Here is a 27,725-nt window from a genome sequence, read left to right on the forward strand (position 1 = left end):
CTGCCCAGATTACTAGTACAAAGAAGTATTGTGTGAGCCTGTGTGTTCACCATGATGTGCAGCAAATGCATCAAGGGATGCAATGAACTGTTTTCTCTCCCCTGCCAGTACTATGAGAACCAAGATTGGTGGATGAGAGGAGCCCCTGCAAACCAGCTTCTCCCTACCCACTGTCTCCCCTACTTCTGTGCAAAAGCAGCCAGTGGGAGCTGCTGCCAGACCTCTTCCATCTTGTCATAGAATCATAGAATCATAGAATGATTTGAGTTGGAACGGACCTTTAAAGGTCATCTAGTCCAACCCCCCTGCAATGAGCAGGGACATCTTCAACTAGATCAGGTTGCTCAGAGCCCTGTCCAACCTGACCTTCAATGTTTCCAGGGATGGGGCATCTACCACCTCTCTGGGCAACCTGTTCCAGTGTTCTACCACCCCTATTGTAAAAAATTTCTTCCTTATATCTAGTCTGAATTTACTCTCTTTTAGTTTAAAACTATAACCCCTTGTCCTGTCACTACAGGCCCTACTAAAAAGCCTGTCCTCATCTTTCTTATAAGCCCCCTTTATGTATTGAAATGCCACCATAAGGTCTACCCAGACCCTCCTTTTCTCCAGGCTAAACAACCCCAACTCTCGCAGCCTGTCCTCATCGTCCTCAGAAGATAAAAGAATTTGAGAGCTAAGCAGCAAGAAGAATAAGGAAGCAATCACCCTAAGAAAGAAGAGAAAAGGAGCAGAAAGATCCCAGGAGGCTCTGCTCCTTCCTTTCCCTTCTTGAAATGAGGGTCTGCCTCCTCTTCCTTCCTTCTTCTCCCATGCAACGCTAAGCCTGGAAAAGTGCATATGTGTGCACATCTCTGTGCTCCAGCCTGAACTGAGTGGATGGGCAGGAGATGGGTTTTATAGAAGAAGGGATGTGGTGACACAGAATTAATTAGAATTTCCAGGCTTTGTCAGGAGGCCAGTTAGACCAAGAACAGTGGGTTTTCAGCTGGGATGTTCCTGAAGGAAGGAACTCTGAGGGAAAGTGTTTCTCCAAAGGTTGGTGACCTTTGCACTGCTGCAGCCACGGGAGGCTGTTGCAACTGACCTGCTCGGGAGGATGGCTCTCCCATCCATCACTCAATGCTGGCTGCAGTCCAGAAACCTTCAACTGTGGAACGTTTCCAAGTCTTGTGACTGTTTCAGAAGCACAAACTGACCAGCTGTACTAGGTGTTCCCTCTGTGGGCGGTAGGGAAGGGGGAGGAAGGAAACCCACTGACTCCTCTGCAAGTGAGAGCAGGAACAGGCCATAGGAATACAGGTCAGAGAAGGACAGAAGGGAGAGTGACAAAGGCCGTCACAGGGAGAGCAGCAGCAGGAGCTGGAAAGGCCAGGCAGGCACAGAATACAGTGGGCCAGGAGATAAGGACTCAGTCAGAGGAGAAGACAGGTATATCTGGCTCTAGAGAATGCTACTGGTGGATGGAGAAAAACCATTACAGCTCCCTGGGCAATTGGACACATTGAGAGCTCTCTGTGGGAGACATCTGGGTGTCAAGTGAGGGCCCAGGGAGCTGGAGCTGGTGGAGTCCCTAGGGATTCAGGGAGCTCTAGGTTGGGCAGGCAGCCTGGGACAGGAAAGCAGGAAACTAACCCCTTTCTGAGCATTGTTGAAACTGCATTTGGAATCAGCTTCTCCAAAGGAACATTTCTGTTTTCACCAGATCTTTTCTCTGAAGGTTTCCAATAACCCTTATGTGCCTGAGGAGAAGCAGGGTGGGAAGAATAGAGAGTGAACACCTGGGGTGGGAAGGATGGGGACTGAGGGGAAAAGAACTGGGGAGAGCTGGAGAATACCTTGAGTCTTACCTGGGACAGAGTAACAGTCATGTGAGGATACTAGGGCTAGGGACGGGATTCAGGCTAAGTGAAACTGGATGGAAAACCAGCCAGTGGCACAGTAGGACCTGGTGGCACGGGTGAACAAGGACCACTGACCTGCTGAATGCCAGTGTGTGCTTTTGTCCTTGTAGTCTGGCATATGAGCTTGTGGGACTGGCAGCGTGGACTTGGGAAAAAGAAGACAAGTTAAAATTGGTCAGGGAGGAGGGACTGTTGTTGAGACCCCATGTCCAGGTGAGCCCCATGTCAAAGACACTGTAGTTCTGTATGGCCAACAATGAGCTGTGGAAGTCCTGGCAAGAAGGTGTATCTCCAACCCTCTTCTGGGCAAATTACTTTTGGAAGATAATTGCCTGCTACTGCTATGGATAGTCAGTTCTCATCCAAGTCAGAGGTCTATGCTGTGAATCTATGAACATCCCTCCTCCGCCAGTGCCTCTGTAGAGGGATGATAGGGATCTACATAAAGGTTTTTAGGGTGTTTCTTTCCACCATTAAATTATTAAAAATGGGATATTACATTCAAATAACACATGTTGTAATCACTCTGAGAACAACTAGCACCTGCTACATTAAAACCGCTTGGTTGTACATGCTGCAGGAAAGTGAAGGAAACTGCAGGAAATAGGCTCATAACCCCTAACTGAGCACATACAGATCTGTTGCTGCTTCGAGGTCCTCTCACACCACCAAGAGGTGCTCTTGACATGAGTTTCCTTCTGCATGTGCAGAAGGGCTGAGGGACGGCTGGCACCCATCTGGGGTTTCTTGTTCCCTTTGCTGAGTTTGGGGAAGATGCTAATGGGAAACAATTGCTCAGTGAGACAGTTTTGCTCTGAGAGACTTCCAGGGCCCTGGGCTGGGTCACCTCCGAGTGACCCATCTGTGCTGGGTTTGCATGGCACCCATGTGGGATGGCGGGCAAGGGAGGAAATGCATGATACCGTTTTTCCCCCCACAAGGATCCAAAGCAGTGAGGACTGCTCCATCTCTCCCCTTCTTTCTGTGGGGTTTTGCTCCCTTGGGGAGGGTGGGAAAAGGGTGAGGGGGCTCGTTCAGAAATGGTGTTTGCACTTCACAGCCCTGCACAGGAGGGCAGGAGCTGGGCAGGAGCTGAGCAGGAGGCTTGTCCTTCAGCACAGAGTAGCAGGGGAAACCCTTTCCTGGAGGGAAGACGAGGCTCATTATTTTGCGCACACAGGGCATGGCCACAGCAGGTATTCTCATTACCCTGGGCCCTGATAGGATTTATTTTATGTATGTGAGCTGTTGCTCAGGCAATCCTGAGTGGCCATGAGACCTTTTATGTGTGTGTTGGGCCTTCACCAGGGAAGGGAGTAATTTGCTTCAGCCGGGCTGGGCTGCTAACTGTTCCTGCTTGCTGTATTCCCCTTTTGTGTCTTCCCACTTCCCCATTCACACAGCTTTGTACCATCTGCCTCCTGCTTTTAGTTCTTGCTTTGCCGCTTCTCTTCTCCAAAACTCCCACCCCTCCCTGTTCCTGCCCCCCTCTCCCCTCACTGCTGTGGTTTCTCACTGACTGCCACGCTCGTTTGAGAAGCCTGCCCTGAATTCAGAGCTCACATAGTAACTGAAGTGGGGCAATGCACCTCAGGCCGTGATGTTCTGCAGTCCCTGTTAGAGAGGTTGTGGAGTTGCTTCATACAGGGTCTGTTTTCTAACATGGCCATACCAAGGCCTTCTCTAGCCTAAATTTACCCTGTCAAGCAAAAGCTTGGGGGGAGGGGGAAGTTTCCAATCCAGCCTCACTGAACACAAACTACCTACATTCACAATGTAATTCATAAGCAACTCAACTTGCAAATGGTGTTTACTGAGTCTTGGACCTGTCTTACTCGTGGGCTTTCCTGGAGACCGGCCCCACTGCAATCAGGGGCAGGTGGTCCATTCCTGATACATTGGGTCATGGAGGCTCCTCTGTCTTTAGAGTGTGACTGCTCTCAGCCTTTCCAGTTTGGGGCAAAATAGCAGATTCACTGCCATCCTCCGATCTGGAGCACTGAAAGAGGTTCACCTCCTCCACCTCTTCCCCACTATGTACCTGGGTAAGCAGAAGACCATGGCACAGACCTTTGGGCATCAAGTCCTTTGTGACAGCTGATTCACACTTGCACTTCCCTCAGTTGAGAAGTTGTTCGCAGACTCTAAATCATACTGGTTTTTTATGGCTTGGCCTTATCTGGTTCTCTGTACTTCTGCAAGTCCCCAGTGATTCTGATATGGGTTTCCATTCTTACAGACATTTTGTTCTCAGCCAGTGACAACCCTCATCTTGCTGATACCACTCTGTTGCTTAATGGTGGTAAATACAGGTCAATATCTGACTGTGCATCCTTTCCCACGAGGTGCGCAGATGATTCAACAACATTTTTCACCTGCCTGTTGTAGAGGGGAGGTAACAGGGACTAGTGATGACGTGTAAATTCTAACAACTTGAGTGTCAGCCACTTGACTTGACTCCCCTGCCTGCTAGCACTCTTCATACGTTACCAGATGTTAGATAGACTATGTTTTGTAAGACCAGATCCAATACATATCTTTACTGGTAAGCTATGATATCTTCTAGCAAGGCTGCATCAGGGAAGTGAAAAGAGCTGTTTAGAGCAGTAAGGAAATCATAGCTACTCTGTTTTACAAGACTAATATTTCCTGAACTACCAAAGTAAAAGCTTTTGCTTGACTTCTACCATTTTTTTTCAAAGGCATAAAGCTTTAATCTTGCTGCACTTCCGAGTTCAATAAAAAAATCCCTCTGGCTCTTCATTCAAGTTTATCAGACTCTAAGTGATCCTCCTGTAATCTTCATAAGAGGTTTGTTTTTTTCCTGTGGCCTTTTATAATCATCATCTTGCTACCTTTAAAATAGACTTCAGTTCCTTGAATTAGTAAAAGCAGTTGATAATAGGCTATTCCAGATACTCTGCACTGGTAGCTTTACTTAATGCCTGCACGTTTGCATCCTGAGCTACTGCTCTGGCTGTCACAGTCTGTGTTGCTCCTCACACTGGATAAGGATTATTTTATTCCAGTTGCTATATGAAAAATCCTGGTTTTGTCTTTGCTTTAGTGCTGTTTTACCTTGCATCAAAATACTGTCTGTGCAGCTTGTAATCTCCACAATACTGTGTAAGAAGTGCTACACTCTCTCCTGACATACTGCAATCCCTAAGCCCAACCTGAATGGCAGCCTAAACCTCCTGAAGGGGCTATTGAATTTGTACAGACCTGTACTTTGTCTCTCTGTGGATAGTTGTGGGAATACAGTTGACATGTTCAGCACAGAGAAATATATCGCACTTTGTCACTGTCTTTATCCCCTTGAAAGTAGTAGGAAATATTTATATTATTTCCTTTTTCTTTACACAATTATTTTAAGCCTATACCAAGTAGTAGAAAGGTGCACCCACAGTGTTGGTTTGATATTTTCCTTTGTGACCACCAGAACAACAGATATTTCCAGCTCCAATTTAAGTCTCTGTGTACAGTCAGGGAGCATCCTGGGAGAAAAAATGGTTTGTGGCACAGGAGGCACAGGGAGCAGCCTGGAGTACTGATCTGCAGCAGTCTGCTTCATCTGCCCATGCTTGATGAGGTGAGAACTGCTGGACCAGCCTGGATGCCCCTATTGCACACACTCCCACCTCTTGCCTGCACAGCCCCAGCCTGAGATAACCACAGCTGGGAAGGATGTGTGGTGGTAGAAGCAATTACTGGATCTAACCCCAGTCCTGTATCAGAAACGCTAATTTCCATGGATCTGCTTCTTCCTGTCCCTGTTCCCAACAGCTCTGGAGGCACAGGAAAAGCACTGCTTTACCTGTGGGGAGGGGACAAAAAGGGCCAAATCCCACCCTAATCTAACCCAAGACATATCTGGCCTGTCCCAGTCCCCTTCACTTACCTTGATATTAAGTAGGCCCCTCAACACCCCCTCCCACCCAGTCCTCTTGTTCCCTTGTTGACACCTTTTCTTGCACAGCCAAAAGAACTTTGTTTGCACCTCTGAGCCAGGTATGTCTTGGAGCAAGGAGTGGCCATTCCCAGCTCTACACTTTGCCTTGTTGAAATAATCTCTGTCACCTGGAAAATGTTCTTTGTTTCTTCCTCCAGTCTCCCGCTTTTCCAAGGAGTGCATTCCTTGATGAGATATGCCCTTGATCTCATCTGGGTTGCTCTTTTCCCAGATGTTGCTGCAGTCATCATAGTGGGCTTTTTTAATGTATAGGCCACAGGTTTCTCTAGAAGGAGGAAGATGCCAGAATCAGTGCCCAATATAAGAGTCAGTCCCCTGGATATGGGTATCTTTCAGCATAAGTTGATTTTTGCTGCATGTCAAATTCTCCTTGCTTAGTCTATATTTGACATAGTCTGTATCTATGCTGGCCTTGTTGACACCACCAGTGGGAGAACCCATGTGCTCTGAGCCACTGGCTATGGGCTAGCTCTGACCACACTGTATAGCATTTAAATATCATCTCCCCTAGGATCCTTTCAATGTTTCTATGCCCCTGGGGCATAATTAATTTTTATGTGTTATTGCTTGCTTGCTTTTTCTTTCTTGCTTTCGTGCTTGCTAGCTTTCCTGCTTTCTTCTTTTCCTTTTTTCCTCTCCTTTTTTCTCTCCTTTTTCCTTTCCTTCCTTCCTTCCTCCCTCCCTCCCTCCCTCCCTTCCTCCTTTCCTCTCGTTCTCCCTCGTTCTCCCTCGTTCTGTCTTTGCTTTTTCCTTTGGTTCCCCCCCTGCCTTTTTCATTTGAAATAATGAGAGGGTTGTGTCATAGCCCTTTCATGGTATTTTCATGCCATGACCACAGAACCTGTGTTACTTACCTTAAGGGCATTTCCAGATGCATTTCTGGCTGGGGTAGTGTTGGTATCCCCCTGAGTTCACTACAGATCTGTATTGCCTGTCTGGAATGCTCAAGCAAACTGACCTCTCATCTGGATCTAGGTTTCCTCAAGAGAGGAACTGGTTGTTTTGCTCCAGGGTAAGCCTGGAACCAAACTAGTTTGTGCACCATGTGAATGAGTGGGGGACTAAGGACCTGGAGAGGGAGACATACTTACCCTGCACTTTGGAAAGAATGGGAGATGCTCTAGGCTTAGTTTAGTTATATGATCCTGTCTCACTTCTTCTGTAACCTCATGAGAAAACATCTCACAAGAGTTTCATTTTTACATGAAATAGACTTACGCAGTTTTTTAACGGTGCATTTCCCATTCAGACTCCTCTGGCTGAAATAACTGAAAGCATTTAAAGTGCATCAAGGCCAACCGCAGTTAAAAGTAAGCCTATCAGAACCAGAAGAATGCAAGTAGTGGAGGTGGTCTTTGAACTGAATTAGTAGGTCTCAAAACAGGGCTGTCAGATTCCAACAGACAGGCAGGAAAAGCTGTGAGAAGAAGGAAGCATCAAGGAGTTAAGAGATGAAGCAAGTATGGATTAGAGACACAGGTACAGGTTTTGCATTGTTCTCTGTTGGAGTGGCTAGGAGTACTTCTGCAGTGCACAGAGGCATCTATTTTGGTGTTTGCAGGGTGCTTGTGGTTTGACCTGCCCACAGACACATATATAAGAACAGCCCTGATCAAGCTGCCTATATATGTCACCTACCTTTGAGGCAGGCAAGATCAGGTCTTTCAAGGAAGTGCTTCAGTCTGGCATGTCTGCTTGATGTCAGCTGCAGTACTGCTGAAACTATTTTTTTGTGGAAAACGATGATGGAAGGACTGAAGGTGATACGCTGGACACAGCCCCAGTGCAGGAATTGGGACACTGGGCCGGACTGTGGGGCAGTGAATTCTCCTCTGGTGCGGCCCAGAATCTCAAGACAGAAATTGAGTTTACAAGGGGTGGGCTCTTGGCATTTTGTGACTCAAAGGCAGGCCTCTGATAAATTTTAAGCATGGACATTGGGTGTAATGGAGGTCAGGACAGACATGGGTGTAATGGTTTGAAATCAGTTTACATTAATAAAGCTTGGTCTCTTCTCCTTCCTTTTATCCCTCCCAAATAAGCTCCTAGCTGCTGCTTTGAAAATATTGACACTGACCATGGAAAGCGAGTGTTAAATGTTTGCCACTGACTCTTCCTAAAGATCATAGGTTATTTGTGACCCTGCCTACAGCTGCCTGTGTGGATTCATTCTGGATTTCTGCCACCCCTTGACATCTTTAAGGTTGGGATATCTCCCACTCTTCACTGGAGTTTCATTGGAGTGCTTGTTCTCTCCAGTAACAGCACTGAACCTATAGCATAACCACAGGTTAGAGCAAATGCAGGAGACTGAGAGGAAGGGAGGGCAATCTGTGTCTTTCTTTGTGAGGTTGAATGGCCCTAGAGCAATGGACCTTAGCCAGAGTGTTCAGGCAGATCCTACCTTTCACATCAAGCCTTTTAAAGGGCCAGTTATGCTCTCCAGAGGATCTCAGACCAGACTCAGTTAATGGGAATGTGGGAAGGAAATAGCTTTTCCTTTCTGAGTGAGTAAAGGACCTTCAGCCTCACAGGAGCCTATTCTAAATGGTGGCAAGTGTACATAGATGCTAGCTCCAACTGCATAACAAGTCAGAGGGTCATTTCTTATCTTTCTACGCATGCAATGCTCTTGCAAACTCTACCTTGCTGTCTCATGGAAAGGTGGTAGGTAGAAGTCTGGATCTGTTTTGCCATCCTAGTCAAGCCTGCTGTGAGTACAGCAACAGGTCGGGGAGCTATGGATGTAGTTTTTCAGAGGTAAGTGATCATACATGGAGAGGAGCCATCCCTCTACAGCTTCAGTCCTGCTACAGGAGGCAAAAGCCCTGTTTGGGCTTCACACCTGGTTTGAGTTTTACCTTGACCTATTTATTCAATCACCGGTTCTTCTGGCTCTGACATGGTGCTCTCCTGCATGCTTCTTTTTTCCCACATTGCCTACATCAGAGATCTACCACATAAATCATCAACCAAATCAGCAACCAAATACAACTCAAGGGGAAGTGTACAGCCTTCTGGGGCTGTGTGGAGGGGATAGACGAAAAAGCACTTCTCTGCCTCACAGGTGAACAGAGCAGTACAAGTGCCTTCAAAACTGTCCTGCTAATGCTAGCTCTCCCACCAGCAGGAATATCACTAAACCTGAGAGGACTTCATTCCTCCTCAGTTCACTCCATCCTTACTTACAAGGTTTCCCAGGAAAAGCAGTTTGTTAGCAGAAAAAAAAAGGAGCAAGACGTAGAGTACAAGTCACTCAGTGGGCAAAAGAAAGTGGGAAAAGAAGAAAAAGACTCTCTTCTCCCCTCCATCAACCATCCTCCAATTTGGGAGTGTTCATCCCCCCACCTGCTGCAGAATTAACACAGGAAGAATCTTTCCTTTAAAATGAAACCACTTCCCGAATCAGATGGGTTTTCTGAATCAAGAACTTCCTTTTTTCCCCCCCTCTCTCCTCAGAGCATCTCAGACAAAAGCCCAAAGTACTATCAGCCTCTCCCTGCTCATTTCAGTCCCCTCAAAACAGAGATGTGGGCTCAGAGATTCCCCAAAAAGCTGCCGGGATGGAAATGCATTTGTGGATTTGCATTTCAGAAGTAGCCAAGGAGCCCCTGTTATCTCATAGCGGTATGCACATACAGTTTCCTTCACTGATGCAAGCTCATGAGATGTGGTCGGAGGGACGAGGAGAGGAAGGGCGGAGTCACAGGGCAACCCGCCCCCCCTAATGCTGCTGCTGCGATCTTGGTCACTGGCTCCAAGTTGTTTCAGTTCTGTGAAGCATCTGAACAAGCACAAGGCAAGGAGGAACAACACTTTTGTTGAAAATATATCACGCTCTTCAGGATGGACTTTTGTCCCGCTGGTAAGCCTTGACCATCTTTTGCCTTGTTTTCTGTGAGGGCTGTGCGCCCAGTTTGGCGGGGCAGAGCACACCATGAAATCCCAGCAGCTAGAGTGGATGCTGTGGCTGGTGGCTGGAGGAATGAGATGGTGGAAGATCCCTGGTGGTGCAGTTAATTGCTTGTCAGCCTTCAGCATTAGGCATGGTTTTCTTTTTACTTGCTCTCCCATAAGCAAACTCCTTTCACATCGGGAGAAATTTTCCAACTGATTTGAATGGCCTTTGTGCTGAGAGTGTCTACTGCTGTGATCCCTTGTGCTGGTGATCCTGAGCTGAGCTGGGAACTGACTCAGGGGTATCAAGGGTATATGTGACACTTGGGATGAGCACCCATAAGCTTTGGCTTCTCTTCATGCAACTGTGGCATGGCTTGCAAGCTCCTCAGTGGTGTTTCCCTACAGCCCCCAGGAGCTGGTTTGCCTTTGCAGAGCCTCTCATGCAGTTGGGTACCCCAGTGCAACATGCTTGCAAGGCTTTTGGTACTGGGGCCTCTCTTGCTTATGTCCGTGTTAAAGGTAAATGACTGTATTGGGGTTCTACCAACTCCAAGTGACCTGCAGGTGGGCCTGTCTGGTCCTGAAACAATCTCAAAAGGCAGATGCGGGTGGGGGGAGATAAGCCGCATCTGAGGAACTGAGAGAGATCTCAGGTTTTATTTCCTACTTTGGCAGGTGGTGGATAAAGTGGTTGGGATTCAGCAGGGAAAGGCATACTGCCAGACTGAACATTTCTAGCCTCTGGCTGAGGAAGCTCTGAGTGTGTGTCTGTGCAAAGGCAGCAGACAGGGAGAGCGAAACAGGAATAGGTTGAACAAGGGCCAGGAAGAAAAGCGATCATCTTGCAATGGCCCTGCTGTGTCTGATTCCCTGTCCTCAGAGGCTTTTATGTATAGGATATATAGCACAGAGTAAAGGGAAAAAGCAGTGCTCAGTTTCAACAACTGTTCTGCACTTTTTAGCTCCTAGGTGGGTAGCCAAGGAAAGGGCACACTCAAACCACATACCAGCCTTGCTTGTCAGGGAAATTGGTGGGACCTATGGGAGCTGAGCTCTTGCCAGCATCTGGCTATGAATGTTGGTGAAGGTGGGTATCTTCAGATCACCCAGCCCTCGCCACCTGAAAGCAACTGTGGACAAAGCTTCTGCAGGACAAGCTGGGCAGGAGGAGGGGGGGTACCTCATGTTTTGCTACTTATTTTGGAGTATGCGTTCCGCAGAAACTGAGGCTCTCAGAACTGATGGTCTGAGGCAGTCATTCACTCAAGTTATGTGTTGCTGAGTTAATTATGTCTTAAAAGTTACACACTGCAATTGCACAATGAGATTCTGCTCAGGGACAACACAGGTTTGCTCAGCTCTGGCTAGAGGCAGAGCCTGGAGACAGGCAATGCCTGATGACTGATGTCTTTGCTCAGTCCCAGCCTGTCACTTCACAGCTGGGTGGGAAAGTGGGTTTGTTTGATGCTGCTCTACCTTGGGAACCAAGGCTGCCACCAGATGCAGTTTTCCAGTGAGCTTTAGAGCACTGGATGTGTTTAAATTTGCTCGGTTGTGGCATGATTTTCCTGAAGGTCAGAGGTGCACGTATGCCTTTTCCTGGAGTCACTCCTACCTGAAGATGCAGTGGTCCTGTTAGGTAGCTCTCTGCCACAGCTGTGTGCAGATGAGACCTATGTCTGTGGGGAAGCTGCTGTCCCTGCAGTGGATGTCCTCTTCCAGCTTCCTTCAGGACCCTCTAGCGACTGTCTGGGTGAGGCCACAGAGCCAGTATGCCAAATCCTTGAGCTGGGTGTGTGAAACATGGGAGAGCAGACTGGTACCGTGGTATCATGTGCTAGGATGTGTGGGGTGAGAGCCATAGGCAAAAGTGGCTGGAAGCTATCCTGATTGATGTAAGTTGTCATGTGCGATAAGGGGACCAGGAGACAACATAAATTCTTCTTCACACCTTTCCCCCCGTAGCTGGAATGTGCAAATTAAACCTGTGTGATGTCTGTGTTGAATTTCTTCTGACACAAGCTGGAAGAGAACTGTGGAGTGGCTGCAGGAGGGAGACAGATTGAGCTGGAGGGAATTGAGGAGCTGGAAGGCTTCCTATTATCTGCCTGGTACCAGCCTGGTACCTGGCTGGGGAGGTGGTGGTCTGCACTGGAGATGACACAGCAGCTGCATCAAAAGCGAAAAGCAATTTCAGGTGAAATTTTTCCACCAGACAGCCTCATCCAGGCAGAAGGTGCCCATCAGGCTGCTCTGCTTTTGTGTTGCCATGGGTGGAGGTGCCCAAACCCTTTAGCAGCCACACTCAGAGCCCTACATTGCCTTGCAAATAGGCCAGTTAAATCTCTGCTGTTATACTGTGGGTGGGTAGCACGTGGATGGTCTGTAACAGTGCTACAGATGCAGTCATTCTTCATAACCTTCCCCTACTGTTTCTGCAGTCCATTCTTCCAGCTCTCCTGGGTAGTCACTTCCCACTTATCTCTGTGCTCCAAAAACTGTCTTCCTATTCATATGCTGTTGCTTGGGATTGAAAGCCTCACTTAGCACCTGGATGGCTCTGCACAGCCCTTTGCAATGGGAAATGAGACCAGCAAACACACTACTCTTTGCCGGCCACATGAGTACCCAGACTTTTGGGTAACTCCGACCTGCCCTCCAGATGGGGAGGCCGAGGGCGTAAGTCATCGCAACTGGAATTGAAGTCTGTGTTCTGTTTTGAGTGACGTACTAAAAATACAAGCCTGGGCAATTCATAAAGAACTGGCAGGTCTTTCTATCTGGGTCTGCCCTGAGAGTGGGGAAACAACCTCAAGAGCAAGTGTAAGCCCCACAAATGTGACGCTGATGTGCTTTCATTTCAACATTTGCTCTCTGAAAATAAGCTCCAAGCAGCAACTTCATGTCCTCTCTGGAGAGGATGCTAGCCAGTTTTTTATGTCTTGTGTCTGAACTGGAAGACTTCAGCGTTGGGTTGGCTGACAGCATCCCCCTGAAACCTGCGGGTGTTTTCGTGGGGTGTTCTTCATTGGCATGAAATTTCCCCCTGTGCAGAGAACCCTGACCAGGGCTATGCTTCGTCTGTGTCCTGACCTAGCCCTAGAGGGAAGTGGAACTTGGTGGTACTGAGGACTTTGACGAGGCTGAAGCCATTCCTCAGTCCCCCGGTGCAGGGATTAATTCCCTCTGCCATTGCAAGCGTCTGGAGCAAGCCAGGCAGTGCTTCACTCGGAGTGTCCCTCTCCTGCCAGCTCGACTCATTCTCAACGTGGAGAGGGAAGGAAAGACAAAGCAGCCTGCTCTCAATATCTCAGCTGCTGCTTGCCCAGCTGCCTCTGCTACCTTCACTGCCTTTCTGTAGACAGTTCCCCAAACAAGACTTTTGTGTTCACTTCCCCTAACTGTAGACCCCAATGTGTGCAATAACATTGATAAATGGCCTCAAAACAGCCTTGAGCAGAGCATTAGGCCTTCTGTTAGGGAAGCGGAGTAACGTGAAGGCACTGACCTCAGAATTATTTTCCAAGGCAATCAGGAACTTAAGCTGTTTAGGAAACTTAGGAAACCTTACAAGGACCCTCTCTGCAGCTCAATCTAAAGTGCTCTGAAAGTTTGATCCATCCTTTTTTTTCCTTACTATGTCACCCTTTCCTGGTTTTTTATCCCTTGATTCCCTCCCCTTCTCCATGACTCGTATGATTTTTCTCCCCTGCCCTCCCCACACACACAGTCCTTCCCACACTTATCTCATTCTGACAAACTGGACAGGTAAATCACTTGGGAGTTGGGGTTTTCAGATGTTCAGGAGGAAGGGGGACTGAGTTATTTACAGTCTCGGTGGGGGTCGTGTGGGTGAGATGGTGTCCTCTGGGAGCCTCACATCTCTTTGAGATGCTTTAGGCTGCTTCAGTAGACACAGAACAACTGAAGCAAAGCAACGAGCCACACCACAGACTTTGCTGATGGGGTGGGGGAAGGGGAGGTTCCTCAGGTACGTCCTGCTACGGTGCTTTTGTGGAAAGAAATACAGGATAAAGGGTCTTAGCGGTAATTTGTCAAGGAATTACCCCAGTAATTCCATAATTACCAGCCCCTGTAGGAGTGAGAGAGATAAAGCTGTGGAGACCGAGAGGCTAGCCTCATCTCCTGCAGATGCCAGAATGGCAGGAGACGTAAAGTAAGCTGAAAGACCCAGGCACCACTCACAGGCGCCAGGCTGACATTCAAGGGGAAGTCAGCAACCCGCCTAACAAGCAGCAAAGCCACTGCATGGGTTTTTTTTGTTGTTGTTTCTTTTTGTTTGCTTGCTTGCTTGTTTGCTTGCTTGCTTGCTTGTTTGTTTGTTTTCCCCTCACATACAGATTTGGCTGTTGCGAGCTGCTGGATGCCACAGGTTTTCCTCCCCTCTTGACTGACTTCAGCACTCAGTCAGCTTCTTTAAGCTCTTCACAAGGGCTGATGCAGAGCTGGGAGGGGACATGGGTCCTTCCCAGCCCTGGCTTCATGCTGGCTCCTTGCCCAGTGCTTTCCTCCCAGAGACTCAGCAGCCTCTCCCCAGGGAATGCAATGCTTGAAAACAGCAGGAGGAGTGAAGGGAGAGAGGCTGCAGCCTGAGAAAAGTCATAGGACAGACTTAGCACATGGAAACCCAACCAACCGGGAGGATGGGGGAAAGATTAGGATCATGTAAGGCAGGTCTCTCTGAGCTGTTGTGGCCATGACAGGAAAGAAGCATATGGGCACTGAGATGACTGCCCCTGTCCCTTTTTCCTTCTGTCTGTCTTGGCTGGTTCCTTCCCCTTTTTTCCCCACTCATATTTATAGCATTTGTTTTGCATGTGAGATCCACACTAAGAGAATTTCCAAGGCAGCTGGTGCCACTTCCCCTTTTTCCAGGAAGATGGGAGGCCCAGGGGATTTTGGCTTATGAAACAGTGGAGCAGGGCATCCGGTGACCTGACTTGGCTTCCTGGGGAAGCTTTGTCTCGCAGTGTGTAGGTGCAGCAAGGACCCTGTCTGCAAGTTCTGCAGTGACCTCCCAGGAGCTCCAGTGCTGTCTCCCTTGTGTGAGCCCTCCGTTTTTTCCTTGGGGCTTACCAACTGCTTTGCCTCTAGGGCTGCAGCCTCCTTTTTCTCCTGCTGAAGAGGCTGTGCTTCACCTGGATTATATTTAGCAGCAGTGCTGTCACTCCAATTCTTCTAGGTCTTTTATGAATCATTTTGTGGTCGCCTTGGCTCGGCTCTGCTGCTATCTGTTTAACTTCCTGTACATTACAAGGAAGCCTACTCATATTTCTGCATTGTCTGTAATCCACAGAACAACAGCCTCCCACAGACGCTCCTTCTTCAGCAAGGCTTTCATCCCCCCAGATCCTGCCCTCAGACTTGAAAAACCTTGATTTTCTCTCTTAAGCCATTTCTGACTCTAGCTGTGGTGGATCAATTCATGAAGCCAGTGGCTCTTCATGGGAGGTTTGGATGTAGATGAAGTATTTAGGTCACAGCTTTTCGGTACATAAAGATGACTGACATAAAAAACCCCAAAGATCTTTTGGTAAGACCTCTTCATTGTGCTCGTGGCCAGCAAAATGGGTTGAGTAGGCGGGGTGGGTTGCTGCAGGGTTAGATCAGAGGGCTACTAGCACAGCGGCTGGCTGCTAGGAGGAGCATATGGGTCTGTGCTGCTCACTCTGGACTGAGAACCATTTGCACGGAAAAGCTGAGGTGCAGCGGCTGCAACAGCAGGGAACATAGATGCTGAAACACAGAAGCCAGAGTTGCTGTGGCATGACCCTAGGAGAGGATAGGCGCTGAGAGGTTGAGACAGCTTTTCCTGTGATATGTTGGCTCCAGTATTATTCTCACAGGCATGTTTGTTCTTCCAGGGTCAACTGACTTGAGTGAGGCTGAAGAGGCTGAAATAGAGACAATCAGGCAGCACAGACAGGAGCTTTTGGAGGACATTAAGGTAAGGACCATCCTGTTCCTCTTGTCTGCCTAGACAGTCAAAACTGTCTTCACCAAGGAGTGTCTTCACATAACAGTCCAGGCCATGCAGAAGTGCTCCTGCACAGGAGACATTTGCTCTGGCATGATCCAACTTGAATTCTGAACTTCAGGCTGCCTTGGCATACTTGCCACCAGTCTACATCCAACCTGTGGTACTCTCTGCTGCAGGAGTCATCAACTACCCTAATGGGATATTTGAGAAAGTCTGGTCAGCTCATTAGCAGGGATGAGCTGGGATTGCATATTTAGGATTAAGGAAATGAGTATGACTTTTCTAAGTCATACTGGCAGGGATCTGGCTCAGCATTTATGATTATTTTTAATTACTGATTACCTGCTAATGACATATCAGTCCTGGTTACTTGCTGCATCTCCATGTGTTTATCAAACTTTTGTTTGGTTTGTGGACCTCTAACAAGTCCTTCATGAAGGATCCTCTCTCTTTAGAGAGGTGTGACGGCAGGACCTTCCACACAAGTTTCCGTGCTTGAACTTGCTTTTCTTCTTTTCTTTTAGCAGACCCAAACATTTCTGCACTGACTCCTAAAATGTCTGAAAGTGACAGGTTCAAAATCAGTCAGTAATATTGCATTGCAGTCATGCGTGGTGCCGTATACTTTCTATTCTGTTCTGCCTCCACCACCATGGAATGTGGTCTCCCATTTGAGAGTCTTATTGCACTGAATCATTGGACTTGCACTGATTATCCCACAACATGAAGATGTCCAGATGCCTGGGGAATAGGTGCAATATTTCCTTGCATAAAGGATTAAGCCAAACTACATGTTTCTTCTCAGGCTTCCAGACTCACCATCTCTGCTGCAAATCAGAATGGTGTCTTGTCCCTTCTTGCAAAACAGGCTATGAATGTATGTGCATGTGGTTTGCTTATGTGTGGTTCTTACCTCTTCAGTTTTCAGAACAGGCAATGGGCACTGTAGGAGACAGGACACTTGAATAGGAATACTACATTTTTTACCTACTATGGACAGAGAAAAGCTGCTAGGCTACACAGACCCATACTCTAAATCCCAAAGCCATTAACCAATGGGGTATGCATTGTCCAATGGAGCAGGATAAGTTTAGGTGAAAGAGTACCTAGTACTAGAGACATTTTCCCAGGTGGATTTCTTCAGAAAGTATCTAGCAATACCCTTTAACACGAAGACTTGGGGGGGATGTCTGGTGGGGGGAGAGGGAGGAGGGGAGAGGATGGGTCTAGACTTGCCAGTGACACTGACAAAAGACAGCATGAATAAAATAACAAAACTGATAATCATTTGAAATTCAGGAGCTAAGATCACAGCTTTGTTACATTTGTGCAATACCTAAAGCCTAGTAAGGAACAGTCCCAGCTCTGGAGACTGATGAAGCACAACAGAATGAAGGTCAGAGCAAAACTGAAATCCAGAAGCTCTTTTAAATTATGGGATATTGGAGAACTTCAGTTTCTCTATCTGGGTGCATACTGCGGCCACATCCTCACTCCTTGTTGAGGCAAGATCTGTCATAAAACAACTCTTCCCCTGCCTATTCTGGTTTGCATGGGGAAGAATTTGGGTGATTCCTGGAAGAGAGCTGTGATGCACTCTGGCTCTGAGGAGGACCATAACTGCAGGATGGAAGCAAGGAAATATGGACATCCTCATCTCCTTGGTAATGCAGAATATTCAGCCAAGAAGGCCATAGTCTGTCGTGGGCCTAAAGGAAACTGAATTCTACAATTGATTTTTTAAAATTTGGCAGAGGTTACTCTTCTTTTACTCCTCCTCTCTTCTTTCTCCACCTAAAGACAGGTATCTGCTCAATGGTATTTAAATGATAGGTACCTTAAAAACTCTGTGTTTCACAATGTGGCCACTTCAGGTTCATATTGACCTCACAGTTACTGGTTCCACTTCCCCTTTCCTGGATGTGTAGCAGGGCTATGCAAAGTAAAAGCTAGAAGGAAATGGGCACAATGGAAGGAGTCTCACATCTGACATTGTTTGAGGAACTGAAATCAACACTGGGGTGAGTTCTCTGACACTCTCCACACTGGCTAATCTTGATTTTCCAGCCTTGATTGACAACAGACATGAGAACATCCTTCTGCCCCTCTCTCCCATTGTTTTCATCTAGAATCCAGCAGGGTCACCCCAGAGCAGTGCCCAATTCATAGACATCCTTGGCTGGTCGTGACCATCTGACCTGTCCTTTTCCTATGACTGAGGGAAAAAGTAAGGCATGCTTTGTATGTGTCTGCTGTTTTTCCCTCTATTGCCTTCATCCTCCTGATATTTCTTTTGCAGAAGCTGAAGGAAGAGATTGCCGAAGTGTTTGCAGAGATTGAGTGCTTCCAAAATGCGGAGGAGAGGCAAGAGGCAGACAATAATCGTGGGGAGCAGACCAGGCGAGTGAGACAAGACGGGTATTCCTTTGTTTACAGTCTCTCTCTTGATGTTGAGAAAACAAAAACACTGATGGGATTTGGATCACAAGGACAGGAGAATGCGGCCAGGAATACTCTTCTCTTCTTTAAGATTTCTCTTTATTCCTGGACAGTCAGACACCTGTCCTTGAGATACCTGAGTTACCTTGTGAGCAAATTGAAACATGGCCCTTTTTCCTAAGTTTGACTTTCCTTCTTCTTCGTGTTTGCAGCAAACTATCACAGAGAGATAAAACTCTGTCCCTGGGCCGGAAGAAATTCAACATGGACCCTGCAAAGGTAGGATTTGCTCATTCCACCTGTGAGGAGAAAGCTGGGAGGAAGAGCTTCTGTTGGCTACTGGTCCACTTGCAGCCAACCATGTCAAAGGAACCATGGCATGGGGCTGTGGGGCTGGTTTCCTACCTCACTAAGGCTCCAGTTAGTAGCACCCTCCATCCTGTCCCTGAATAAGGTCTTCTGATATGATCAAGCTGTGTTGCCTCCCCCCATCATGTGCCTATAGGCTATCCCATCAGATGCAACCCAAAACTAAGAGAAATAAAGGGAGGATGGTTTAACACTGCCAATGTGTCAAGAGAGCCAAATCTCCTTCAGCCCAGCTCTTCTTGCCTGTGAGAGGCTAAGAATTAGCCATAGTGTGATGGAGGAGGATGAAGTAAGAAGGTGAGAAGTTTTGAGAGAGTGTCAGGTTCTTGGCTTATTCAGAACAGAAGAGGACAAGCTGCCTCTGTCATTTTGGAAGTAGTTTTGATTTTGGTAGTACTGGTTGGACTGTGGAGTGAATCCAGGTATTCCACTTTCTGGGTCTCTGACCAGTGGGGCCCAGACTCTGTAGCCTTCAGCCCTCTGCAGAAAGCTCTAAAATCATCATGATTAAGTAGAGAAGATGTGAGAAAGACAGTTTCCTCTTCCTTCCTCCTCACTGGTGGACCATTTTTTTGAGCTCTGTAAGGAAAACCACAAGCTGCGATTGAACGATTGCTCATCGTCAGCTAACCACCACAGCTAGCATCTTGGGTGGCTGCTGGTCTGAGTGACAACTTTTCATGCCTCCTCCTCTGCCCTGCTGAGACCCTCAAGATGCCTTCCCCAGTGTCCACACCACAGCTGGAGTGCTTGCCAGTCCCCTGGACATCCCTTTGCCAGTGGGAGCTGTCTCAGAGCAGTGATATCCGTACTTACAGCCTGTGTGAGAGCAGGTTTCATTTTGTCTTTCTGTCTGACCTTGGTTTGAGGCCCCAGAGGCATCTCTCTCTGTGGCACTGTGCCATGCTGCGCAGAAATACCTGAACTAGTTCTGTCCCCAAACCAGTTTAGCTTTATTAGTTCAATGCCAATCAGCCTGGTCAAAATGTTATACTATGTGCCTATATTACGCAGATGTCTGTTTATTGCTTCCCTTTTGCTACATGCCATAAGCTGAGAGGTGCTGCAATGCAAGGAACTTTCTTTGCCCCTCCTTGCTGAGGTTACACTTCATCCATGCAATGCTGACACTTTAAATGAGTTCTTATTTCCAAGATCTCAGGGCAAGTTCCTGAGGCTGGAGGAGGTAAGCGCTAGGAATCTGGCTGAACAAAACCTTTTGGGAGAAACATTTTCTTCTGGAAAATGGAGCCCCACCATCACCGCAATGCTTTGCAAAATTAAATTGATCTTACTGAAATTCCATCTGGGGAAAAAGAAAGGAAAATAGTGTGGAAAAATCTCACAAACATTTCAATTTCTTCTTTTGAAACTGCTTTTTCTTTGGGGCATTTTAGAAATAGTTTCTTATATGTTACAAGGCAAAGTGAATTGATTCTGTTGAAGTAGAACATTTTGATGGATCTAAACCAATTTTCATTCCTTTATTGTATTTTGTGAGGAGAATTGCAATGTGGTCTGGAGAGTTGCAGTGGTTTTAGATATTGTTAAGAATCTGAGCAAAACCTCAACTTTCTGTGACTTTGAAAATCATGAAATTCCCTCTAAAATAGGATGTTGACTCTTTGCACAGCCCAACTCAGACCCTCTATATTCCTTAAAAAACATATTCCATCCTTACTGGCTGGGGAGTATGGAGCTGAAAAGATTGCAGACTTCTCTGTTCTGTGGTGTAGAAGAAAATTCAGGAAAAAATAATTTTAAGTTGTCTCAAGCCCATATTTTTGTCTGAGTATGTTTTTTAATTATGTCTTCTTTTAAACAAATATTTTTTTCTTTAAGTTAAGTTAATTTGGAAAAAATGACATTTAGGAACAGAACACTAAGATATTTTGATTGAAAATGTTAAAATGAACTATTTTGACTTTGCCTTTTTGGCCTTTTAACCTACATTGCCCTTTTTTGTTTGCTTGAGTTTCCATCCCAGTGAAACATTTATCCAAATCTAGGGATGAAATGGAAGTGGGACCAACCCACCATGGTGGATGAAGAGGGATGGAATAAGGGTGGGAACATGACTGTGGTCTCCCATAAAGTGGCTGGGGAGTAACAGAGGAGGCAACATCATCAAAGCCAAGGAAGGCTGATATCAGGGTGTTGGGATCCTAGTTTCTCATCAGCCCACAGAGCTGTCTTACTTCACTGTCTTTCTTCTCCTCCCCCAGGGGATCCAGTACCTGATTGAGCATGAGGTACTGTCCTCAGACCTGCAGGACATCGCCAAATTCCTCCACAAGGGTGAAGGCCTGAACAAGACAGCCATTGGCGATTACCTGGGTGGGAGGTGAGCAACCCAGCCAGGATGAGGAGGCCCTTTGGAGGCCCTGTCCTGCCTGGCCCCTCTCAACTACCATTTTAGATGACCCCTGGCAGACCTCAGTCAGGTGCCGAGACTGAACATACCTCAAACCGCAGTGGGCTGGGTAGGCAGTACACCCCACAGGGGCCCTTTGGAGTGTGGCTAAGGCTGGCTGTATGGGCTACCTTTCCTCCTGCCTGTAATGGGGTCAGTCTTCCCAGACAAGCGTGTGCATCTTGGCTTCTTGTTGGGCAGAGGGGAAGTGGAGGCTGGGATGGAGCCAGGTGCATGTTGTCACACCAAGGGGCATCCAAACTGAGCAGGGTCAAAGCTCTCTTCTGACCTTTTCCCTCTATCCTCTCCCAGGGACCCCACAAACATTCAGATCCTCCAAGCCTTTGTGGCATGTCACCAGTTTGCCAACCTCAACCTGGTGCAGGCACTGAGGTGAGTGAGCATGCAGGGTGCAGAGGATGGAGCAGGAGCCTGCTCAGCCACTGGGTCTTACCACCCAGGAAGGTTGTGAAGCCCTACTGGGCTGAAATGGGACTTCCCAAGGCCCTGCTGTGTGTTGGCTCCAAGATTGTTGCTCTGTGAGGTGTTAACACCTTTTCCTGGGGGAACTTTCATGGCCCCTTGACTGGACTGGCCATGTGCAGAGAAGATGGGAAAAGCCAAGTGGGTCACTGTGGCTTCAATGGCTGGGCGGATGGGGAAAGTTATTTTTTGCACCAGGAAACATGTCTGTCCACAGTGCCCGTTATGTCAGTGACAAAGTGACTCTGTCTTAGGGCATCTTGTTTTCTTATAGGCCAGCCTCCTGGCAGGACTCTTTCTCTTGAGGTCTCTGCTGCCTTGCAGGGCACTCATTAGGGAAAAGGAGCCACGATTTCCAGGATGCTTAGTTCTGCTTCCTGCTTTTAGGTTGTTTGAGGCTGATGAGCCCAGGCAACTTCTAGACAGAGGAGCAGAGCTCCTGCTTCATGCACTGTGTTGTCTCCCCAGTGTGATGGGATGACTTCTTTTATTTTCATGATGTCCCATGGGTTAAGGGACGGGATAAATGTCTCTTGCACCCAATCTGACTAACTCTCTGGCATGCTGCTCCTGATAGACAGTTTCTATGGAGCTTCCGGCTGCCTGGGGAAGCGCAGAAGATTGACCGGATGATGGAGGCCTTTGCCAACTGGTACTGCAAGTGTAACCCAGGAGTATTCCAGTCCACAGGTAGTTATGGGGAGAAGGCGGCCTGTAAAACTGAGCTCTACTGTTTGCTAGAGAGGGGAGCCTTCCTCTTCCATTCACAAAGCACAGAGGGCTTCACTTGGAAGTGTGGAGGTTTCTCCTTAAGCTGAAGGAGGTAGCCCAGTTCCTGTGAAGCTTTTCAATAGGCTGAGGGTCTTCAGTGCTGCTTTTGCTACTGTGCTCCAGTCCATCCCCATGGGCAATAGACTTGAGAAGTGGTCCCAGCCCCACATGGGGTATACCTCATCTCAGCAAGGATAGCACTGACAGCCATGAGTCTGTAGAAACTTTCCTGCTGGCAGAGCCATTATTGGACCAGATCTACCCAACTTGCCCCATTACCCTGAGGGGATGGAATCACCTCCATCATAGGAGATCAACTCTGTCCCTCTTTCTCCTAGCAGAGGGGACATCTCCCTTTTCCTCCTACAGCTGACAGGATGATGCTGTTCTCCAGTGACTGGAAACCAAGCCACCTGTTAGGGTGTGAATGGATCTGCCCTCTAAGACAAGTGCCACCCAGCCTCGTTTTCTTTCTCGTTGCCAGATACCTGTTATATACTCTCCTTCTCTATCATCATGCTTAACACCAGCCTGCACAACCCCAATGTGAAAGACAAACCCCCCTTTGAAAGGTTTGTATCCATCAACAGAGGCATTGACAATGGAGGGGACCTGCCAGAAGAGCTCTTAAAGGTAAGAAGACCTCTCATTTTCTCATCAGTCCCTCTTTTCTCTCTGGCTTGGGGTCCACTGAGAAGCAAAGGTCCACAGGTCTCAGTGTAATACAGGCCTACTGACCTTCCGCCATACAAGGGGAAGGGCTGCGTGAGGGAAGAGGGCAGTATGTACAAAAGCAAAGCTGGAAAATGTGGACGCTGCTTTGGAGAGGGGCTGCACACATGCTTGTTGGTGAGGACATGGAGCAAGAGAGATGGGGCTGGAGACATTCAGGGAATAGCAGTATCGGTTTAAGAAAGTTTGTGCTTTTAAGTGTGTCCGTGTGAGAGAGGAACAGATACTGTAACTGCATGAGAGAGGAAGACATGAGCTGCGGGTGTCTGTGTGTCGTATAGGTATGAGGCTGTGTGAATGGGGCACCCATGCCTGTGGGAGGTAGCTGGACACCTGAGTCTTTTGGCCAGCTTTGAAAGTCCTAGCCCCCAAGGGGACTGTCTGTTTCTTGTGTGTCTCTGTGTGTGTGAGACAATGTCACCGTGGCCCAGATTATGAATCCCTTTCACTTTCTCATACCTAAATGTCTCAGCTGACTCCAGTGTTCACATCAGTCAGGACATCAGTACCTGACCTCTCTTACACCAGGATATATCTTTGAGTGAATAGAACCAACAAGCCCCAAATGAGTGTCAGGGTCTCTTCCAGCATCTCTTCCAGCATCTGTAAAGCTCTCAGCAGGTCCATGGTGTCTTTGATCTCAGAGGATGAAGACGTAGAGCAGGGGAGACAGAGACAGGGGACACATCCATTAGCTAAACTGGAGCTACCATTTTCCCAAAGGCTCACCAGACATGGGACCTGCCCTATGAGGCAAGGTAGAGGTGAGCAGCTTGCCTACATATGTCTAGCTTCACCCAACCAACCTGGGGAGAAGAACTTGTGTCTTGTGTCAAAGATGCTGCCTACATCCCATACTTGGGTTTGCTGAGCAGTGTCCCCTCAGGGTAAAGGCTTTAGATTTTTCTCCAGAGTGTCATTTCTTTCAGGCAATTTGAGGGAAGTTGCAGGAGCCCGTAGTTTCATTTTTTTTCTTGGCTTGGGATTTGTGTAATAAATGATGGCAAATCCAATGGTGTGAGCAACATTTTTGTAGCCCCTGAAAGCTAGTAAGTAACCTGCCTCCCTGTCACTCTGCTGTTACGAATGTCACCCTTTGTGTCCCTCAGTGCAAAAGCCTTGGTTCTATGAAATGTGCCTCCTTGTGGTCATGTAGACGTGTGTGTTGGTCTCTACATACAAGTTCTCAGCAGAGTGTTTGGCACCACCAACCTAGGGCCTAAAAGGGGCTGCAGTCTCTGCCGTGTTGTGTCCCCCCCAGTGCTTTAGTACTACCCACAGCGGCACTCGTGTGACATGCTGGGTTTGGTCACTGCAGCCTCTCTTGATATGGGTGCACACTTTTGTATCTGTGACTTTCCAAACTGGGTCTCTTTTTTTTGACACAGGATGCAGAAAAGAGCTGGTGATCCCCTTTGAGACCCTGTGAGGTGTAGACTGAGGGCTGGTTTACCCCCAGTGCTCACTGCCTGCTCCCCTCCCCATTCACCCGCCTGCCCCTGTGGAAACAGAGTGATGAACCAGATGGACCTAGGAGAGTTGTGTACAAGCTTTGTCAGAAACCTGTCTTCCTTTCTCTTTCCCTCTCTCTTTCCCGCACCAACGCTCTGGGGCAGAATCTGTTTGAGAGCATAAAGAACGAGCCATTCTCCATACCAGAGGATGATGGGAACGACCTCACGCATACTTTCTTCAACCCTAACCATGAGGGCTGGCTCCTGAAACTAGGTAAGGGGGAGGATGCCCCTAGGTTCTCTGAATTCCTCGCCTGCCTGCCTCCCGCCACAAATCTCCCCCAGAAACCCACCAGCACCTCCGCTGTCCTTCACTCCCGTCTGCTGCGGTGGGGTGAGGCTGACACCTGCTGTTGAAACCAGCCGCCTGCTCTCTCCTCCCAGCTCCTGCAGGCTCTGTCTGCTCAAAAAGGGACTCAGAAAGATAACCCTCACCCCTCCCCATTCCCAGCCCCATCAGAGCAAAATTGGCTCCCTCTGTGTGCGTGTCCACCATACGACATCACATCAGCGGTGAGCACCACGGTTGCCTCCTTGGGGATGATCTACAGGGAGAGCTGGGAGGGTATGTCTGTGTGTGCATGCCTGGCACTTGAGGGGGTGTGTGTGGGGGAAAGACAGCAAAATGTGTGACTAATGGCTTTTGAACCTCACTGCCTTTAGGAGGACGTGTGAAAACCTGGAAACGCCGTTGGTTCATTCTGACTGATAACTGCCTGTACTACTTTGAATATACCACGGTAAAGGCTTAACTCCCAGTTGGGAAACTGTGTCCTGGGTAGTTATGAGCCTCTGAGGGGCCAGGGAGGAGCAGAGGGTAGGGGGTAACTCTTCCCTTCTGCCCTATGCTCCCAGACTGAACTCAGACCTCCCTTCTCTCCTATGCTGTTTCCTCACCTCTGGTCTTGAGGAGGAGAGAGGCTGAACACTGCAGCTATTGCTGTGATCTCCTGTTAACTAAGCTCCCCATTGTGTAAATGGAGGGGGTCTCCCCAGGCCTACACTGCCCGAATCACCCCCACAAAGGCACACATCTGGGAAATCAGAGAGGCTCTAAATAGTGGCATAGATGTGGGGAGCATGTTGGGTGTTAATTCATGTCTCCTTGTCTTCAGGACAAAGAGCCTTTGGGCATTATCCCCCTGGAAAACCTATCAGTCCGGAAGGTGGATGATCCCAAAAAGCCAGTAAGTCTCTATTGCTTGGTACTCTGCCAACACAGGCTCTCAGGTGGTCAGAAGGAAGAGAGGGTGCACACACCCTACTCTTACCACGCTTCTCGGAGGGAAGGTGCCATTCCAAACTGCCTTGTCCCCCATCTAAACATGATGGTATCTAAACATAATTGTATTTCACCAGGGAAGATCTGGTGTGAACAGAGAGCTGTCCTTTGGCTGGCTGTATTGTATGTTTTCATGTGTGTTTAGCAGGGCAGAGATGAGTGCACACAGCTGACTCCCTACTCATTTTGCACCAGAAGATGTGGGTTCAATTTCTCTCCCCTGGACTCTCCATAATGAGTTACAGCACACGTAGACCAGACAGTGCTGTGGTATTAGGAAACTTGCCCAAGAAGTGACACTCTCTGTCTGTGCGTCTTTTGTGGATACCCACTCTTTGATGTGTCATGACTCCGGGAAAAGTGCCTTCTATCTGTGTGGCAGCAGGCAGAAGAGAGGATGTTGCATCTCCTTAAAAGGGGGAGAGATCTTCATGAGTGGAGCAGAGTGACAGATCCCAGAAGGTGTTTTCTGATAACTGTTGATGCTCCATCTCTCCATAAAGTCTGTTTTAGTGTCCAGTCCTGCGCAGGAAGGGTATATTTACCTAAGAGGGGTGGCCTGGAGATCTGACTCATAGGGGGATTCTTGGGGTGGGGAAGGAAATGCTCTGTTGCATTTCAGAGGCAGAATGCTCTCCTCCCGTTTGGAAGCTCTCTGAGCCTGTAACACATGGTTGAAGGCAGCATACTCTCCTTGGTCCACCCTGTCCTCCCCTACTGCTCCATTTTATTCCCTTTCTGACAGAACTGCTTTGAGCTCTTCAATCCCAACTGCAAAGGGCAGAAGATCAAAGCCTGCAAAACAGATGGGGATGGGAAGGTGGTTGAAGGCAAGCATCAGTCCTACAAGATCTCAGCAGCCACACCAGCAGAACGTGATAAGTGGATTGAGGCAATACGGTGAGGAGACCAGAACTGGAGGCCTGAGCTTGCCTTTGTTCAGCCCCAGGGACAAATGGTCACATAGTTTATTTGGCTACCAGAGCTTGAAAAGGGGGTGGAAAGAAATGTTTGCAGTCTAGCAACTGTGGTACCTCTTGACTTCAAAGAGTTTCAAGGTCCCTTCTGGAGAATCTCTAGCCACAGCTAAATTCTCTGTTGTGGGTCTGCAGATCTCCAGTCCTGCATTTTGGTGAGTGGTGTCTCTGTGCAAGTTCAGTTAGGTTGCCTGTGCTGCTCTCCAGCATTAAATCTCTTACTTTTGCTCCCATTTCCTCTTATTTCCAGCACCAGCATCACACAGGATCCTTTCTATGATCTGGTCTCTGCCCGAAAGAAAAAGATTGCCAGCAAAAACTGACCCCTGACCTGGTCACTGCCAGCAGGAAGATGTATTTTGGACAGCTTCCCTCCCATGCTGGGCTCTTCCAGTGAAGAAATTGGGGAACATTGGTTCCCTCTGCCTCCCACTTAGCAGGAAGATGACTGACAGAACACCTTGCCAGATTTGCTTCTTCCCTTTCCAAACTGAAGGCAGAGGCACAGGGTACAATCCACTGAGGACTGTCAGAACTGTGGGCATGGCGTTTCCGATGTCTGAACATAAAGGATCAACAGCAACTGGCCTTTGGGTTCTCCCATATAGCCCCAGGCACGTAGGACAGGATTTGAGAGGAGACAAGAATGTCTCCAGAATGTCTCCAGCCACTCCTGCCAACAAACCAGGCCTGGGTATTTTTCTGAGAGGAACCATGTAGATGCTCTCAGAGCAGCTAAGCATGGTCCAGTCAGTTGCAGAGCAGAAAAGCCCCAGTCGTTTCTCTTCCACGAACAGATATGTAGTGGTTGTGGAGAAGGGGCCACTGATATTTAAGACCTCACTGTGAAACCAGAGGCCAAGTGAAGATAAGAAGCCCTATGTTCAGAAGAGAGCCCTCTCTACCTCTTCCTATAGCCATGAGGGCTGTAATCCTGGGAAGTCCCTGCTCTGTAACTGAGTGA

General features: G+C 48.0%; 1 protein-coding gene across 1 annotated transcript; it reads left to right on the plus strand.

Annotated features, from left to right (window-relative positions):
- Positions 1 to 9,716: 9,716 nt before the first annotated feature.
- Positions 9,717 to 27,432, plus strand: CYTH4 (cytohesin 4). Its single transcript, XM_050904505.1, has 13 exons — positions 9,717 to 9,745; positions 15,666 to 15,748; positions 18,081 to 18,181; positions 18,433 to 18,499; positions 20,815 to 20,933; positions 21,315 to 21,395; positions 22,063 to 22,175; positions 22,741 to 22,889; positions 24,605 to 24,716; positions 25,166 to 25,242; positions 25,618 to 25,689; positions 26,530 to 26,684; positions 27,012 to 27,432. Exons 1-13 carry the CDS (start codon positions 9,727 to 9,729, stop codon positions 27,082 to 27,084), a joined length of 1,221 nt encoding a protein of 406 aa, XP_050760462.1. The 5' UTR covers positions 9,717 to 9,726; the 3' UTR covers positions 27,085 to 27,432.
- Positions 27,433 to 27,725: the final 293 nt, after the last annotated feature.

This window comes from Gymnogyps californianus, chromosome 1, assembly GCF_018139145.2.
Source record: "Gymnogyps californianus isolate 813 chromosome 1, ASM1813914v2, whole genome shotgun sequence".
NCBI lineage: Eukaryota > Metazoa > Chordata > Aves > Accipitriformes > Cathartidae > Gymnogyps > Gymnogyps californianus.

What these genes read in the sequence shown, in the direction of transcription:
- CYTH4 (XM_050904505.1), top strand. An exon ending in AATCGTGGGGAGCAGACCAG is followed by an intron (nt 18,182 to 18,432) that starts GCGAGTGAGACA and finishes TCGTGTTTGCAG; the next exon opens with CAAACTATCACAGAGAGATA. An exon ending in ACTACTTTGAATATACCACG is followed by an intron (nt 25,243 to 25,617) that starts GTAAAGGCTTAA and finishes CCTTGTCTTCAG; the next exon opens with GACAAAGAGCCTTTGGGCAT.